This window comes from Larus michahellis, chromosome 25 (assembly GCF_964199755.1).
Source record: "Larus michahellis chromosome 25, bLarMic1.1, whole genome shotgun sequence".
Classification (NCBI taxonomy): domain Eukaryota; kingdom Metazoa; phylum Chordata; class Aves; order Charadriiformes; family Laridae; genus Larus; species Larus michahellis.
In genome coordinates this window covers 1,923,168-1,940,640 of record NC_133920.1, presented here as the reverse complement: position 1 = coordinate 1,940,640, position 17,473 = coordinate 1,923,168, and the positions used below count along the sequence as shown (strand labels likewise).

Sequence of the window (17,473 nt, the reverse complement as noted above, 5' to 3'; positions counted from 1 at the left end):
GAGAAGCTGTGGCTGCCCCATCCCTGGAGGGGTTCAAGGCCAGGTTGGACGGGGCTTGGAGCAACCTGTTCTGGTGGGAGGTGGCCCTGCCCAGGGCAAGGGGTTGGAACTAGATGATCTTTAAGCTCCCTTCCAACCCAAGCCAGTCTATGAGTCTATGTTTTCAACTTGGGCCGTTGGTCTGGTTCGTGATCTGATTATACTGGCAACAACAAACACAACGACAAAGTCGTGCTTGTCCTTCTCCGTTAATCCAGCGGCTGCCCCGGTTGAGTTGATAGATGGATTTACCCATTTGCGGGCTTTGGGCAGCAGGAACGTTGCTCAGGAGGCTTCTTCCTCCTCACATCTCCTCTTGGGTGGGCGAGCTGTTGTTGAGGGGGTGTTTGATCTTCGAATCCTAGAATCGTTGGGCTTGGAAGGGACTTTTAACGCTCATCTAGTCCAACCCCCTGCCATGAGCAGGCCCATCTCCACCTAGACCAGGTTGCTCTTGGTGGTTTGCTTGTAGATACTGTAGGTCGAGAGGCAGGGGCGGAGAGCCACCTTGCTTTCGGAGGAGAAGTGACAGATTTTGTGATTCCTGGGCTATTTTGGGTGCCATGGTCCTTTCCAGCACCTCTAATGGGTTGTTTCGTAGGGAATCCCCTTCCCTCTTTGGTTTGTGCTCTTCAGTGGAGGCATCGGAGCTCTTCAGTGGAGGCATCGGAGCCTCGGTGGTTTTCGACTGAATGAAGGGGGTAAAAATCCTTTGCTTCTTTCTGCTTATTTATTATGCAAAGTGCTGAAAGAGCCAGAGCAGAAGGAAGGGGCCCCTCGTGCACGGATAACAGAATTACCCAGACATCAAGGCTTCCCGCCGGGAATGCTTGCCGGCAAAAAAAAGATTAAAAGAAAAAAAAAAGTTTGTTTTTTTTTATTTTTTAATCCTTCTCCAGCAGTTGTAAATTTTGCGAAGCAGGAGCCGGGTTGTGGCCCTGGGGGGAAATCTTAATTTGAACAAAGCAGCCCTGATGATTTGTGAGGAGGGACGGGGAAACCTGGGAGTTACTTGAAAGCTTCAGGGCCAGCTGGGGTTTACATCTTCTGTGACACACGAGGCTGAAAACTGAACGTACGGCGCAGAAAGGGGGCGGTCGGGCAGTGCTTGTGTCGTGATCCTTGGGATGAACGAGTCCCCTCCTCTTCTTCTCCAACGTCATCTCTTCTGGAACATCCTTGCTGCTGCGAGGTCTTTCCTGGGACCGTGTTTGTCTGCTCTTGCTCCCTTTTATCTTCGCAGAAGCTTCTCCTCCTGTTGACCGGGAGCTTGCGGGGAAGGAGAGAGCTTTCAAGCCAAGCAGAAGCATCTGCCATCGCTCAGGTCCTGGCTTTGCATGCCGGTTGTTCACAGCGCGGGAGCAGGGGCTGCCCTCCGGGTGAGCGTTATCAAGGGACACGGGAGACCAGCCGAGGAGAAGACAGACCAGCCGGAGGCCCCCTTCCAGCTGGGGTTTGGCTCTCTGTGCTGCGTTGGAGCTGGTCGTCCCAACCCCCAGTGGTAAAAAAACCCAGCACTTCTGGATGACCCACCAGGCTGATGTGAGGGTCCTCAAGAGGACCTGGGACCTTACTCCTTCCTTAAGCAAGCTGAAGGTCTCCTTTTGGAAAGGTCTCCTGTTGGAAAGGACTCCTTCTGGATGGACTACACCCGGAGCGGGGGCTGCGGCACTCATTGTGGTGTAACAGGGCTTGGTATGGAATCATAGAATCGTGGAATGGTTTGAGTGGGAAGGGACCTTCGAGACCCCCCCAGTGCCACCCCCTGCCCTGGGCAGGGCCACCTCCCACCAGCCCAGGTCGCTCCAAGCCCCGGCCAACCTGGCCTTGGGCCCCTCCAGGGATGGGGCGGCCGCAGCTTCTCTGGGCAACCTGGGCCAGGGGCTCACCACCCTCAACATGAAGAATTTCTTCTAATATCTCCCCTAAATCTCCCCTTTTTCAGCTTAAAACTGTCCCCCCTCATCCCATGGCTCCCCTCCCTGATCCAGAGTCCTTTCCCAGCTTTCCCGGAGCCCCTTTAGGGACTGGAAGGGGCTCCAAGGTCTCCTCGGAGCCTTCTCTTCTCTGGGCTGAACCCCCCAACTCAGCCCGGCCCCACAGCAGAGGGGCTCCAGCCCCCCAGTAGAAGCTACCAGACGATTTACAGTCCTCACCATCAATGATCCCATCCAGCCTGCAGAGATTTTGCGTGGTCCTTCCTTCAAGCTTTTAATCAAGACGCCGGGGTTTGGCCTGGGGGTGAAGGGAGCCCCCGAGGTCCCCGCTGAAGGACACTTGAGGGGTGACACCGATGGGGTCTGCCGGTCTGAGAGGTTCAGGCCAAGTGTGGGGTAAACCCAACGGAAGTTTGCAGCCGGAGAATCGTCCTTCCCCTCTGCTGCCAGCTTTGTCCTCCTCGTATTGCCCGGTCAGGCCTTGCCCTCCACGTCCTCCTCCATGGTGCTACAGGGTGGGCAGGGAGCAGACGGATGGACGGCGACGGCTCTCAGGGCAGCTCAAGGCAAGCTCAGCCTCTTCTCCTTCCTCCACCGTGCCTCCCTGCCATGCTGTCCCCATCTCCCCTTCTCCCCAGTCACCATTCGCGATGGTCCTCGCTTCCAACCGCTTCCCCCTGTTCATCTCCACTCTCTTCCCCTGGGTCTGCTCCGTGTCCCCGTCCCAGGTTGGGTGACATCGCGGTGGCTTTGGCGTTCCTCTCTGAACGCTCCTTGCCTGGGATTACAGCTTCGAAATAGCAATTTTTTAAATGTCTTTTTTTTCTTTTTTTTTTTTTCTCTTTTTTTTGGCCGCTGTTGTGCCCAGCAGCAGGAACGCAATTAGCAGCAGCGTTAATGGAGCCATTTGGAGCGGGTCCCCCTCTGCTCTGCCCTCCCGTGCCGTGGCTTCTTTTTTTTTTTTTTTCTTCCCCCACCGCTCTCTCATTTCTCACTTTCAGCAGCAAATTAACCCAGAGAGTTGAGAGGGTGCGTGTGTCCCCCCGCCCCCAAATCACATCTAAAGCCTTGAGTTTGAAAGGCAGCCTGCCATTAATCATTAATTAACCAGCCGGAGACGGGCGCTGGGTTCCTAGAAGTTTCCATTCATAACGAGCGTCGATTAGAGAAGTTCATCATCCGAGCTCCGATGAGCGGGTGGCGCCGGCAGCTCTCGGACCCCAGCGTTCTGCCCACGGGTGGAGATGCCGAGATGGTTTTGGTGGAGCCGGTATCTTCAGCTGGGTCCCTCGTCTTGGCTTTGGCCACCGTTAGCCCCGCTCCCCGGCCTGGATGCCTGGGGGGAGCCCGACTCCGTTGGTCCTGGCGCCGTGTGTCCTGATAATTAAGCTGGGTTTCAAAAAAATGTCTGACTAATCTGAGAGCCTTCTCTGGTGGCATGGCCGGATGGAGAGATGAGGGGAGGGCGGTGGGTGTTGTCTGCCTTGACTTCAGCGAGGCGTTGGACACGCTCTCCCCCGGCATCCTCCTAGGGAAGCTTTAGGGAAGCTTGGGGCAGTGCGGCTGGAGAGCTGCCCGGCGGAAAAGGACCTGGGGGTTCCCGTTGACGAGCGGCCGAACACGAGCCAGCAGCGTGCCCAGGTGGCCAAGAAAGCCAACGGCATCCTGGCTCGTATCAGCACTAGCGCGACCAGCAGGAGGAGGGAGGTGATCGTCCCCCCGTGCTCAGCACTGGGGAGGCCACCCCTGGAGGATCGTGTCCAGTTCTGGGCACCCCGATACCAGAGAGATCTCGAGGCGCCGGAGCGAGGGCAGAGGGGGGCAACGAAGGGGGTGAAGGGCCTGGAGAATAAACGTGGTGAGGAGCGATTGAGGGAGCTGGGAGTGTTTAGTCCGAGGAAGAGGAGGCTGAGGGGAGACCTCATGGCTCTCCACAACCACTTGGGAGGACGCTGCAGAGCGGTTGGGGCTGGTCTCTTCTCACGGGTAATTGGCGCTAGAACAAGAGGGAACGGCTTCGAGCTGCAGCCGGGGAGGTTTAGGCTGGGCACGAGGAAAAAATTCTTCCCAGAAGGAGCGGTCGGACGCCGGACTAGGCTGCCCGGGCAGGTGGTGGAGTCGCCGTCCCTGAAGGTGTTTGAGAGTGGTTTAGGTGTGGGGGGGGATGTGGTGTGGGGGGGAGCTCTGTCGAGTGGGGCTGATGGTTGGACCCGATGGTCCCGAGGGTCTTTTCCCACCTGAAGGATTCTGTGATTCTCTGATTAGGAAGTGTGGGGTGGATGAACGGACAGCGGCGGGGAGGGAAAACCGGTGGAAAGGCCCTCAGAGGGTGGGGATTAGGGGCACAGAGTCGAGCTGGGGGTCGGTGCGAGTGGTGTTCCCCAGGGGTCAGTGCTGGGCCCAGTCCTCTTCAATGTCGTCATCAATGGCCTGGATGAAGGGACAGAGCGTCCCCTGGGCAGGTTTAGAGGTGACACAAAGCTGGGGGGGTGGCCGACACCCCGGAAGGCCGTGCCGCCATCCAGAGAGACCTGGCCAGGCTGGAGAGTTGGGCAAAGAGGAACCTTCTGGAATTCAAGAGGGGCAAGCGCAGGGTGCTGCACCCGGGGAGGAATAACCCCCCGCAGCAGGACAGGTTGGGGGTGACCTGCTGGAGAGCAGCTCGGTGGGGAGAGACCTGGGAGTGCTGGGGGCCGACGGGACGGCCATGAGGCAGCGATGGGCCCTGGTGGCCAAGAAGGCCAGTGGCATCGTGGGGGGCATGAAGAAGAGCGTGGCCGGCAGGTGGAGGGAGGTCATCCTCCCCCTCTGCTCTGCCCTGGGGAGGCCGCAGCTGGAGTTGTGGGTCCAGTTCTGGGCTCCCCGGGTCAAGAGGGACAGGGAACTGCTGGAGAGGGGACAGCAAAGGGCTACCGAGATGCTGAGGGGACGGGAACGTCTCCCTGCTGAAGAAAGGCCGAGGGATTTGGGGCTTTTTGTCTGGAAAAAAGACGGCTGAGGGGGGATCTTAAAGGGTGGGTGTGAGGAGGATGGGGCCAGGCTCTTCTCAGTGGTGCCCGGGGACAGGACAAGGGGTAACGGGCACAAACGTGAGCATGGGAAGTTCCACCTAAACAGGAGGAGGAACTTCTTGACTCTGCGGGTGGCAGAGCCCTGGCACAGGCTGCCCAGAGAGGTGGGGGAGTCTCCGTCTGTGGAGACATCCCAAACCCGCCCGGACGCGTTCCTGTGCCGCCTGCTCTGGGTGACCCTGCTCTGGAGGGGGTTGGAGGAGATGATCTCCAGAGGGCCCTTCCAACCCCTACCATCCCGTGATTCTGTGAAAACATCCTGCAATGTGGCCGGGGTTAATGGTTTGTTTCCATCCTCTCTTTTAAATACGTGTCTTACCTCTGGCCAGTGAGAGACAGGAGGGCTCATTAGCTGCAGATCTGGTGCTAATTGCCTGATGGGGAAGGTGAGTCATTCCCAAGCTGTTCTTTACTCATCCAACTGGGGAGCCAGCACCAGCCAAAACAAACATCCTGCTTTTCCAATGCCGCCGAGGCGTGGGGGTCCTGGGGATACGTGGGTGCCCACAAAGTGCGTGTGCGTGCTCCGAGACCCTCACGGCGTAAAGGCAGGTCCCTTTCCTCTCCTTGGAGGGGGGGATGCTGTGGGCCTCCAGCCCCTCCGAGTCCTGGCATGGGCTCGGGTGGAGCAGCCCGGCTGGAATCGGAGCCTCCGAGTACCTGCTCCGCTATAAAACATTCCCTCCTGCGGGTTATAAATAGTGCGAGATGTGACTGCGAGTGAAATCACTTTTAATATAAAGTAATGAGAAGAGGAGGAATGCAGGCAGGAAATATCACTGCTGCTGGATCCACCTGGATTTAGCTCTGAAATTAAACAGCCTTGGGGGATCCCAGGATAAATAAAGGTGAATAAATGGCTCCGAAGAGGAGATAACGTCAAGGCTGGGCTCACAGAGCGAGGCAAAGGGGCTCTGCTGGTCTGGCTGCCCTCCACGTAAACAGTCGGACCCTTTGAATGGCAGTAGTTGAGTGGGTGCCCCTAAATATCTTAAAAATATGCCTTTATGGGCTGCGTCGTGCTGCGAGGTGGCGCGTGGGCTTGACCTGCGCGCCTTCCTCCGCATCGTTGGCCGTGGGGCTGATGCTCGTGGCATCCCGGTGGGCTCGGTGAGGGCAGAGCGTGGGCTGGCTCCTGCCTGGGGAGGCTGCGGGTCGGATCCTGCTGCGGCACCGATCGGGGTTCCGGCTCCATCGGCTTCCCAAAGCTCCTGGAATTGCAAGTTCAGGAAGCACCTTGAATAAATCAACTTCTTGTTTGAGGTTTTGGGCTACTTCGATGCACCAACCGGGGACCTCCCAAATTCCAGCTCTAGCGATAAGATGTGGAAAAACCCTTGCAATGGTGAGGGAAAGTTTTCATCACTTGAATGGTTCGGGTTGGAAAGGAGCTTAAAGACCATCCAGTGTCACCTGCTGCCGTGAGTGGGGACATCTTCAATGGATCAAGGTCGCTCCAAGCCCCGTCCAACCTGGCCTTGGACCCCTCCAGGGATGGGGCAGCCACAGCTTCTCTGGGCAACCTGGGCCAGCGTTTCACCGCCCTCACAGCCAAGAATTTCTTCTAATATCTAACCAAAACCTCCCCTTTTTCAGCTTAAAACCGTCCCCCCTCGTCCTACGGCTCCCCTCCCAGATCCAGAGTCCCTTCCCGGCTTTCCCAGAGCCCCTTTAGGGACTGGAAGGGGCTCCAAGGTCTCCCCGGAGCCTTCTCTTCTCCAGGCTGAACCCCCCCAGCTGAGCCCAGCCCCACAGCAGAGGGGCTCCAGCCCTCCCAGCATCTCCGGGGCCTCCTCCGGCCCCGCTCCCACAGCTCCGTGTCCTTCCCATGGCCCCAGAGCCAGAGGCAGCGCCGCAGCGGGGGGGGTCTCAACAGATCAGAGGGGCAGAATCCCCCCCGTCACCGCACTGGCCCCGCTGCTGGGGATGGTAGCCCAGGTTGCCGGTGGCTTTCTGGCTGTTTTGAAGGCGATGGGAAGCATCGGAGCATCTCACGAAGGACCTGATGCCAGGAAGGTAAGCGCCGCCTTCATCACATGAGGGCCAAGCGCCAGCGGCGAAGCCTCCAGCTGCAGGAGGAGCGAAACAGGAATAAAATAAAAGCCGGACATTTCAGGTGACAAGCCCCAAAATTTTTGGCTGGGGACAAAAAAAAAAACCAAACCAAAAACCCAACCAGAGGAAAGGAGGGTTTAATCACCTCAACCTGGAGCTGGTTTCGTTCTTGTGGCTCTCCTGGAAAAGCTCCATTGAAGGGCTAGGAAAAAAAAGGAGCTGAGTATCGTCAGGAGGCAGCCTGCGGAGCCGGGTTTTCCAAAGCAAACAGCATCTTCCGAGCTGAAAGGCCAAGTTCCAAACCAAAAGGCCGGCAATTCTTCCAACTGATGGAAGAGCCCCGACAATAGATATTTAGGACAATGATATTTACCACAACGAACGCGTGGGGATTTGAAGGGAATCTTAATGAGGAGCCAGGAGATGAAATCCCCACCCAGCCGTTGCACGTCAGGAGAACTCCGCGCTCAGCAGCGTCTGGGACCAAGAATTCCTTGGGTGCCTCTAGAATTCCTTGGGTGCCTCTGGAATTCCTTGGGTGCCTCTGGCATAGCGGAGCGACATTCCGTAGCGTGCTCGAAAAGCGGGGGGAGAAAAGCGCTGAGGATTACAGCTGGCTCCTCCACACCCAAACATTACAACCCCTCGCTGAGAAAATTAGTCGCCGTATAATTAACTCAGAATTATATCGGCAATAAATACGTAATTATATTTGTACTAGGCCGGCCGGCTCGCGCTTCCAAATGGCGTTTAGCAAAATAAATGAAGCAGCGAAAAGTCCGTCGGCATCCCGTAAAATGCTGCTTGGCTTTTTTTTTTTTTTAAAAAACAAAAAAACCCAAACCTGATTTACCAGAAGAAATGGAAGACGTGAGCATCCTTCAGCATCCCTGTATCCAGATGCGGGGAGAGACGCTCCCGCTCTGCCCAGCGTCGCGCAGTAATTCAGGGTCTGGGCAGGATCCTGGCGTCGCTCGGGAAGCGGCGGAGCCCTTGTCACCGGTGCCACCGAGCACCGTGCTGGGACCTGGACCGAGGATCCAGGGGACAAGGCGGGATTGTCGGCCTCGCTTTGCAAAAGTGGGATCCTGAGGGATCAGAGGACGGAGAAGAGTGGGATGCTGAGGGATCAGAGGACGGAGAAAAGTTGGATCCTGAGGGATCAGAGAATGGAAAAAAGTGAGATCCTGAGGGATCAAAGGATGGAGAAAAGTGGGATCCTGAGGGATCAGAGGACAGAGAGAAGTGGGATTGTGAGGGTTCAGAGGAAGGAGAAAAGTGGGATCCTGGGGGATCAGAGGACAGAGAAAAGTGGGATCTGGAGGGATCAGAGGACGGAGAAAAGTTGGATTCTGAGGGATCAGAGGACGGAGAAGAGTGGGATGCTGAGCGATCAGAGGATGGAGAAAAGTTGGATCCTGAAGGATCAGAGGATGGAAAAAAGTGGAATCCTGAGGGATCAGAGGACAGAGAGAAGTGGGATTGTGAGGGTTAAGAGGACGGAGAAAAGTTGAATCCTGAGGGATCAGAGGAGGGAGAAAAGTGGGATTGTGAGGGTTCAGAGGACGGAGAAAAGTTGGATCCTGAGGGATCAGAGGACGGAGAGAAGTGGGACGCTGAGGGATCAGAGGATGGAGAAAAGTTGAATCCTGAGGGATCAGAGGACGGAGAAAAGTGGGATCCTGAGAGATCAGAGGATGCAGAAACGTGGGATCCTGAGGGATCAGAGGACGGAGAGAAGTGTGATGCTGAGGGACCAAAGGATGGAGAAAAGTGGGATCCTGAGGGAGACAGAGAAAAGGGCAGGAAAACGGATGGGGTGTGTGAGAAAAGCTCTTTCCCACAGGAGATCTGGGCTTTCCTGGGCCGCACCCCCCCGTTCTTTATCCCCCCGCCCCAGTCCCCTCTGTTTCGCAGATCATTCCTCATTATTAAGGGCTCGAACCTGCTCTGAACCCATACGGTGCCGCATCTCCCAGCTCGGGCAGCCTTCGGCATGAATTCAACCCGTAACTGAACCTTTTTTTTTTTTTTTTTGGGGGGGGGTTGGCTTTTTTTTTGTTTTTTTTTACAAAAAAGGTAAAAAAAAGGTACAAAAAAGGTACCCTGGCGTGGAGATAGATGCTCCGAAAGCTTCCCGGGGAGTGGGGGGGAAGGGTAGCTACAAGCCCAACCGGCCTCTCCTTGCTTTCAACCCCCCCACACCCCCCCTTTCTCTTTTCGAAGGCAGAAGCTTTCTGGGAAGCAATTCCCCGCCGCCAGTGAAAAATAAGCTTTCAGCTAAGAAATGCCAGCCCCATCCATCCTGCTCCGTCACCGGCTTGGGACGGGAGAGGATGGATGGAGAGAGGTCTCCCCCCTCCCTGCGAATCATGGTTTTTCTCTGCTTTTCTTCCAAGCTGGGGGGCTTCCAGGGAGTTTTCAGGCATGCGAGGGAGGCTTGGGGGGGGGAAATAAAAAATAACATACGCGCACCCCCGCGCATAAGGATCATTCAGGTTGGAAGGGGCTTGAACGGCCAGGCTGCTCGGAGCCAGCCCTCCGGCCCGCAACCACCCCAATAAATAACAAAGCGGGGGGGGCGAAAACGGGGAGTTTTTGCCCCGAAAAGCTCGCGGTTTTAATTACGGGCTGCCTCGGAGGGAACGCGAGGGTGGAGGTTGGGCGCGCGTGTGTGCAAACGCTGCGTGGCGTGCCAGCCCTTTCCCTAGTCAACGGGGGGAGAGAGGAGATGGGGTGGAAGCGGAGCCGCTGCGGGCTGACAAGTTAAATATATGTTTGGTAAAAAAAAAAAAAATAATAAAAAACCCCATATATATATACATATATATAGCCAAAACTACCCCAAAAAGGAAGGCGTCTGCGCAGGGGGGGCGAGCGCTGCTACCGAACATCCGCCTGGGAAGCGCCGGCAGTTGCGGAGGTCAACGCTGCCCTTGGGATAAAAGTGGGAAAAGGCTCAAGGGGATGGGGGTGAAGGGGATGGGGCAGGTGGGGGCATTCCCTGCACACACACACCCCCCCCAAAGCAAAGCCACCCCCTGCAGCAGGGGGCTAACAGGGCCCCCGGAGCTCGGCAATGCCAGAAATATGGTTTTGAGCCCCTTTTCTTCAGGAAAAATCAGGTCTGTGGATCCTCCACACCCTCCCTCCCCCACCCCCCCCTACAGACTCCCCAGACCCCCTATAGCCGCCTCTGGACTCCCTATAGTCCCCCCCAGAGATGCCCCCAGTTCCCCTATAGACACCCCTGGGCCCCCACAAACTCCCCAGCCCCATCCAGACCCCCTATAGCCCCCCACCAGGGCCCCTATAGCCGCCTCTGGACTCCCTATAGCCCCCCCAGAGATGCCCCCAGTTCCCCTATAGACACCCCTGGGACCCACAAACTCCCCAGCCCCCCTATACTCTCCACCCCGAGCCCCTATAGCCCCCCCAGAGATGTCCCCAATTCCCCCGTAGACCACCCCCCCCACACCCCTATAGACCCCTCTGGATTCCCTCTAGCCTCCCACACCCCCCCAGACCCCTATGGCCCCCCCAGAGGGCTTGGAGGGACCTGAGCCAGGTGAAGATGTCCCTGCTCACGGCAGCGGGTGGCACTGGGTGGTCTTTAAGCTCCCTTCCAACCCAAACCATCCTGTGATTCTACCTCCCCCCCCCCCCCCCCCCCCGCCAAAAAAAATAAAAGCCACCTCTGCCAGCCCAAAACCTCAGCAAAAAAAATAAAATAAAAAAAGAAAAAAAAAATGGTGGGGGCTGCATCCATCTGTGGGGCACAGCCCGGAGTCCCCCCCCGCCCCTGCTCCCCACCTCCATCCCTGCCAGGAGTGGGGGGAAACCCTCATCCCAACCCCCCCCCCCCCGGCGCCTCAAGGAACCAGCTCCTGCTGTCGTGGCGGCTAATTTTAGAGCTTATTTATTAACATTTTAAGCACGAAAAACGTGCATGAAATATTCACCCGCTGTGACAATGCATTTTTACGGCGAGGGAAGCCTTAAATATTTAAGAGGCGTTTCGCGGTATCGGTGGCAGGAAGCGTTTACGCCTGACTCACGGCGCGCCGCCCCCGCGGCTTTTAGCTACTATGTCCCCCCTCTGTCCTTGGGGGGGCTGGTTGGAGGGATGGGACGGTCAACCCCCCCCCAGTTCTGCAGAGGGGAAGGAGACAGGGGGGATGTTCTTCTGCGGGAGGGTCTCTCTCCCAAGCTGCTTTTGCGAGAGCGAGAAAGTCCTTCCCCATCTTGGTGCTCCCCCCAGACATCCCCCCCCCCCCCCCAACTTCACCGCTGGCACCCCCCACAAAGCCAAGGACGAAGCCCCCCAAGGTTAAGGTTGGGTCCCCATCCAAAACGGCGTTCAGATGAGAGGCGCCGGCCACGTTTTCTTTATTCCACATCTCAAGAGCGCGGAGCCTCCGGCAGCGGTAGAAGGGACACGTGGCTTAAGGAAAAAAAAAAAAAAAAAACCACCAAAAATCAGCAAAACCCACAAAACTCCCCCAAACCCCGCTCCTAGTTTTCCGGGCAGGGATGACAGGCTGGAAAACCCTTTAGAAGAACGACCTTCCCGTGGATCAGAGTCAACCAGCACCATCTCCTGCTGCGTCGGGAGAACGCGTCCCGCCTAAAGCCAAAAGGACCAAGGGGGCGTTGAGCGGAGTCTTTAAGACCGTTACGAAGCTGAGCCCGACAAACCGCCGCCAGAGAGAAGGCGAGGTTCGGTCCAGCCGCAATTTGGGGCTCCCCACAGATATTTTTTTTTATTTTTTTTTTTTTAAAGCCAAGTTTGGGGAGCTACATCCCCGATCTCACCAGCATTGGAGTCCTGAGACGAGCAGCCCCGAGGACACGGTGGTGGTGGCAGCAGGGGGTTGCGTGGTCAAGAAGCCGCAGGAGGAAGAGCTGCCGAACATCTCCTGGGAGGCGTAGGTCAGGTAGAGAAAGCCGTCCTCATCCTTGTTGTCACGGTACAGCTCCTGCATGGTGACGGCCATGTTGGGCAACCCTTTGTTGTTCACCAGCAGGTAGAAGGTCTGGGAGGAGGCCAGGCAGAGCCGTGTCCTGCCGAGAAGGTGAAGACAGCACAGGGGCGAGTATTGCCCAGCACCAGGCAGCGTGGAGGCTCCCCTAGGAGGGCCCATCCATGGGGACACGGTGCTTGTGGTCCCTCCCAAAGGGATTGGGCTTCATAGAACACCTTGGGTTGGAAGGAACCTTTCAAAAGATGATCTGGTTCCAACCCCCTGCCATGGCCAGGGCCACCTCCCGCTAGACCAGGTTGCTCAAAATCCCGGCCAACCTGGCCTTGAAGATTGGACTTTTGAGATATAGTTTGAACGGGTAAAGCAAAAACCTGCACGCACAAGCAAAGATCTCCTCATCCAGGTGGTCGATGAAGATATCGAGGAGAACCAGCCCCGATACCGAGCCCTGGGGAGCGCTGCTTGAGCGCCACCTCCCTCCGGTGCCAGCCACCCCACCGGCACGAAGGTGGGTGCTGGGGCACGGCCAACTGCTCCCCAAAATCATCCCTAAGGGCCAACCCCCAGCCGCAAGCTCTCACCTCCGTCCATCCTGAAGGAGGTGTTGGGCCTTGGGGAGGATCTCAAGCAGAGCCCAGGGCACGAGGGTTTCGAGTCGGCTGCTTGTTAGCAGGGCTGCTAATCACCTAGCCCCAATTAACGATTCACCTGAGCTGCAGGTCCCCAGGGAAGAGAGCTAGTTGTCACCCAAGTGTCACACCTCCACCCTCCATCCCAGCAAGAGTGGAGGAATGCAACTCTAAGGCATCCCCCCCCCACCACCACCACGTTCTTTGCTAATTGCAGATGCTAATTGCATTAGGCCAAGTCTAAACACCTGCCCACTAAACACTTGCCCAGTGGAGAAGCCAAAGTGGCTTCCAAGCCAAGCTCTTTCACCAGCCCAGCTGAATCTAGACTGGGTTTTTGCACTGGTCCAGGGCTGTGGGACACCCCCCCCCCCCCCCGCAGTGTCATTAACCACTTACCGCAGGGTGACAGCAAACTGGGACAGGGGCAGGTCCTGGGACACCAGAAACTTGGTCCTGTTCAAGGGGGGCAAGGTCTTCTCCTTCTGGTAGCGCTCCACAACCACCTGCAGCGGGGAGAAGGTGCTGGAAGGCAAAACAGGAACTGGGGGGGCGCCTTTGGGACCACTCTTGGAGGGGTGCCCAGAGAAGCAGAGCTCTGGTCTTCAGAGTCAAGCCACAAAGTCCTCGGCAAAGACTCCCACAGCTTGACTTTCAGTTGCCTCCAGCCCTTACCGGGATCTTGTTGGGATATTTTATCCGGATCTCTGTCACTTCGTGCATCCTGGTGGCTGTGAAAGAGGAAAAAAGGAGCAATAAGCGCTTCCCATCGCCACGTCCCCGCTCTGCTGCTCCCCTCGTCTCCCCAGTAACATACCGAGGCTTTTCCTCTGCTTGAACGGGCGAGAGCTGGTGTCGCCTGGCTGCATCTTCTGGAAGGAGAAGCAGGCAGCTGGAGGTGCAGGCAGGATCCGAGCCCCACACTGGGGGGCTGCTGCTGGCAGAGCTCCTAATAAAGGCTCATGATGCCCCACCTGGGCTGGGGATGGGAGGAGCTGGGGTGCTCAGCAGGGTGCTGGGCTCTGCTGGGGTGGGTGGATGATTGATTGATTGGTTGATTGATTGATTGATGGATGGATGGGTGGAAGGATGGTGGGTGGGTAGATGGGTGAATAAATGGATGGTGGATGGAAGGATGGAAGGATGGATGTGTGGATGGTGGACAGGTGGATGGACAGGTGGATGATGGGTGGATTGGTGGACGGGTGTTTGGATGGAAGGATGGATGGGTAGGTGGTGGACGGGTGGATGGGTGGTTGGATGGATGGATGGTGGGTGGATGGTGGACAGGTGGATGGATGGATGGATGGATGGATGGTGGGTGGTTGGATGGAAGGATGGATGTGTGGTGGATGGATGGAAGGATGGTGGATGGGTGTTGGATGGATAGGTGGATGGATGGATGGTTGGATGGAAGGATGGATGGATAGATGGATGGTGGATGGGTGGGTGGATGGACAGCTGGATGGAAGGATGGATGGATGGGTGTTGGATGGATGGATGGGTGGGTGGTTGGATGGAAGGATGGATGGATGGTGGACAGGTGGATGGATGGTGGATGGATGGGTGGATGGTGGCCCTGTGGGTGGGTGGATGGATGGAAGGATGGATGGATGGGTGGTGGATGGGTGGGTGGGTGGATGGAAGGATGGATGGATGGTGGACAGGTGGATGGATGGTGGATGGATGGAAGGATGGATGGATGGATGGATGGAAGGATGGATGGGTGGTGGATAGGTGGGTGGGTGGATGGATGGAGAGGAACTGGGAGTTTGCTTCTCCCAGATGTTTTGGGGAGCAGCTGGCCATGTCCAACCTCCCGCCTGTGGGTGCCGTTGGCACCAGAGGGTGCTGGCACCAGAGGGAGGTGATGCTGAAAGCCTGGTCCCATCAGAACCAGTGATTGAAACTCATAGAATCATAGAACAGTTTGGGTTGGAAGGGACCTTAAAGACCATCCAGTCCCACGCCCTGCCATGGCCACCACCTCCCACTAGGCCAGGTTGCTCCAAGCCCAGTCCAACCTGGCCTTGAAGTCCTTCATTCTCCCACCAGACCGGTGTTTCATGAACCAGATTCATCTTCCCTGGGACAGGTCTCAGCGTGAGCACAGTGGAACCGTTGCCGGCCCAGCGTCCCGGCAGCCTACTTTTATTTTCTCCACGATCCGGCTTTTTATTGCCTTTTTTAAAGCCTTTTCTATCCCCTGGTTCATCCGAAGGCCCGTGGTCCCACGCGGAACGATTCCGACCGTAAAACTACGCCGTGGATTAGATAATAATTGATGGTCGCAGGCGGCTGTCGCAATAAGTCTCCGCTCGGCTGATGGAGAAGGGAATGTGGGGGATGGGGATCGTTGCCCCCCAGTCCCATCCCAGCCCTGGGACTGGGAGGGTGGGCGGCCACGTCAATCCCAGCCGGAGCTGGATCGGGGCTGTGGACGCCCGGCGCAAGCTCGGCATTGCTTTATCCTGACAGTTTAATTCTCGCTCTATCTCCGCGTTGATTTAACGAGGGGCTGGCGTCAGGTGGGAGCCATAAAGCTGCCGAGCAACCGGCTCATTCGCACGCTGCCGGAATTTTTCACCCGATGCCAATTCCCTGGGTCAGGAGAGAGGCGGCTTCGGAAAACAAATTAGACCCCATTACGCCAATTAGACCCCATTTGTCTTTTCATATATATATATATATATATATATATATATAATTTTCCCCCCCCGCCTTCATTTTTCATCCGGAGCCGCTCACGCGTCTTCCATGGGCTCCCACCTCCGAAAAAGGAGGAGGCAGGAGGCGAAAGCAGCCCCGGCTCATTTAGACCCGCCGGAGACTTAAATTAGCCTCGTTTAAATAAGCTCTTTGGCATAACGGGGCCTTTTGGGCTGCGGCCGCCGCCGGAGGAAGATGACGGTTCAGGAGGAGACGTCGCCTCCGGGTGGAAAACCACCTCCGCTGAGCATCCCCCGGGAGCATCCCGGTCTTATCCGAGGCAAAATCCCGGTGCCCACCTTGGCACCGAGCATCTCGGTCCCTGCCCCAGGGTGTGACAACGCACGGGTCGCTCTTCACCTTCTCTCTCTCTCTTTTTTTTGGACCTTTCATGTACGTATTTAATATATTTTGCCGCTGTGCCATGTCTTAGCCTGGATTACTTCGCCATAGAAAAAAAAAAAAATAAAAAAAATAAAATAAAATAAAATAAAATAAAATAATATAAAATAAAATAAAATCCTAAATGGCTCAGCCGCGCTCATCACTGGTTCGGCAAATTACGTTAGCAATATATAATCCACCTGTGTAGCGAGTTAAAGCCGTTATGAATTTATCCCCTTAAATAAATATAATCCGGGGAAAGTTTACGTGGGATTCGAAGCGGATTTTCACGGAGCCGTTGGGGGAGTGTGGGGGGGGGGGGAAGGAGTAGGGGGATATTTTCCTCCGAGGTGATTTCTTCCCAATCGACTGCCAAATATCAAAGCGCCTCTTTATTTATTTGCTAATAAAAAGGCATCGATTGCCGTTGACGGACCTAATTCCGCACCCAGGCAAGTGCTAACGGCTTTGCGGCGAGTGGGAAAAAAACGCTGGGAATTTAAAGGGAAAAAAAAAAAAAAAACCCACAAAAAAAAAACCCACCCCCAAACCCCAAAAATTAAAATCTCCATTTTAAATTAGTTCATTAACGGGGAGCATCTATTATTTATCGGTTTAATTTCCAACCATCGCTGCAGTACTGGGCTGGGCTCCGGAATCCCGGGTCGTCATGGAAATGCGATGCTTTCATTAGCGTGAGCTAATTAATTAAAGATGAAGGGAAATTGGTTTTCCCGATTTGGAGATGGAGATGGCCGGGGGCGGGGGGGGGAAGTTTTTTTTACGTCCACGTTTCGCCCGTGGCGTCGTCCCCTCCGCTGAAAACGGGGGTCGCGTTTCCCCAATCGGAGCCTCGTGAGCATCCGAGGAGCCGCCGGACGTTAATTTCCTCGGAGAGCAAATAGGGCTGGAATAATCCAAACGAGAGAAAAATTATTTTATTTTATTTTATTTTATTTTTAAAAAAAAAAGATAATAAAAAATAGGCGTAGAGCTGGGATACGGGAGGTAAGATTGATACCTCCGGCTTTCCCCAGCCGGCGGCTCGGCCAGCGGGAAGCGGGATCTCATCTGTATTCCTGCCCCCGCTCCGGGCCCTCGCCAAGCAAATTTCAGCTCAAACTCATAAATAAATCCTCTTCGGCACGAGTTAAGTTTTATTCATAGCTCCTTTCGCGAATGCGCTGGAATAAAATAAAATAAATTTTTTATTTTTTTTTTAATGAATTTAAAAAAAAAAAGAAAAAAAAATCCAAAAATCCCCTTCGATTTAGCTCCCGTTTCCCGTTAAATATTAAAGTGGGAATCTCAGCCCCAGCCCACGGCCGGGATGCCCCGGGGCGGGGGGGGCAAGAGGTTTTGGGGGGGGGTCTCTTCCCCCCTCTACCAGGCTTTTGGGGGCCCCCCGTTATCTCTCGGAGACCCCCGTTACCTCCGCGTCGTTATGCGTGTAGGTTGCGTTCTAGCTAATACCTGTATATTACGGGTGAGATTCCTATATATTAGAGCTAATCTATATATTAGAGAGGATTTCTATGCGTTCTAGCTAATATATGTATATTACGGGTAAGATTTCTATATATTAGAGCTAATATATATATTGGAGATAAGATTTCTATGCGTTCTAGCTAATATATGTATATTACAGATAACATTTTGACACG

At 55.5% G+C, this 17,473-nt stretch overlaps 1 protein-coding gene across 1 annotated transcript; it reads right to left on the bottom strand.

Moving 5' to 3' along the window:
• Positions 1 to 11,391: 11,391 nt before the first annotated feature.
• On the bottom strand, positions 11,392 to 13,648 carry LOC141734834 (microtubule-associated protein 1 light chain 3 gamma-like). The gene is made up of 5 exons (XM_074567042.1): positions 13,534 to 13,648; positions 13,392 to 13,447; positions 13,116 to 13,222; positions 11,918 to 12,166; positions 11,392 to 11,546 (listed from the first exon to the last, which is right to left on the bottom strand). Exons 1-5 carry the CDS (start codon positions 13,583 to 13,585, stop codon positions 11,504 to 11,506), a joined length of 507 nt encoding a protein of 168 aa, XP_074423143.1. The 5' UTR covers positions 13,586 to 13,648; the 3' UTR covers positions 11,392 to 11,503.
• Positions 13,649 to 17,473: the final 3,825 nt, after the last annotated feature.

What these genes read in the sequence shown, in the direction of transcription:
- LOC141734834 (XM_074567042.1), bottom strand. Translation starts at nt 13,585, where the DNA reads ATGCAGCCAGGCGACACCAGCTCTCGCCCGTTCAAGCAGAGGAAAAGC. An exon ending in CAGTTTGCTGTCACCCTGCG is followed by an intron (nt 12,167 to 13,115) that starts GTAAGTGGTTAA and finishes CCTTCTCGGCAG; the next exon opens with GACACGGCTCTGCCTGGCCT. An exon ending in GTCTCAGGACTCCAATGCTG is followed by an intron (nt 11,547 to 11,917) that starts GTGAGATCGGGG and finishes TTTTTCCTTAAG; the next exon opens with CCACGTGTCCCTTCTACCGC.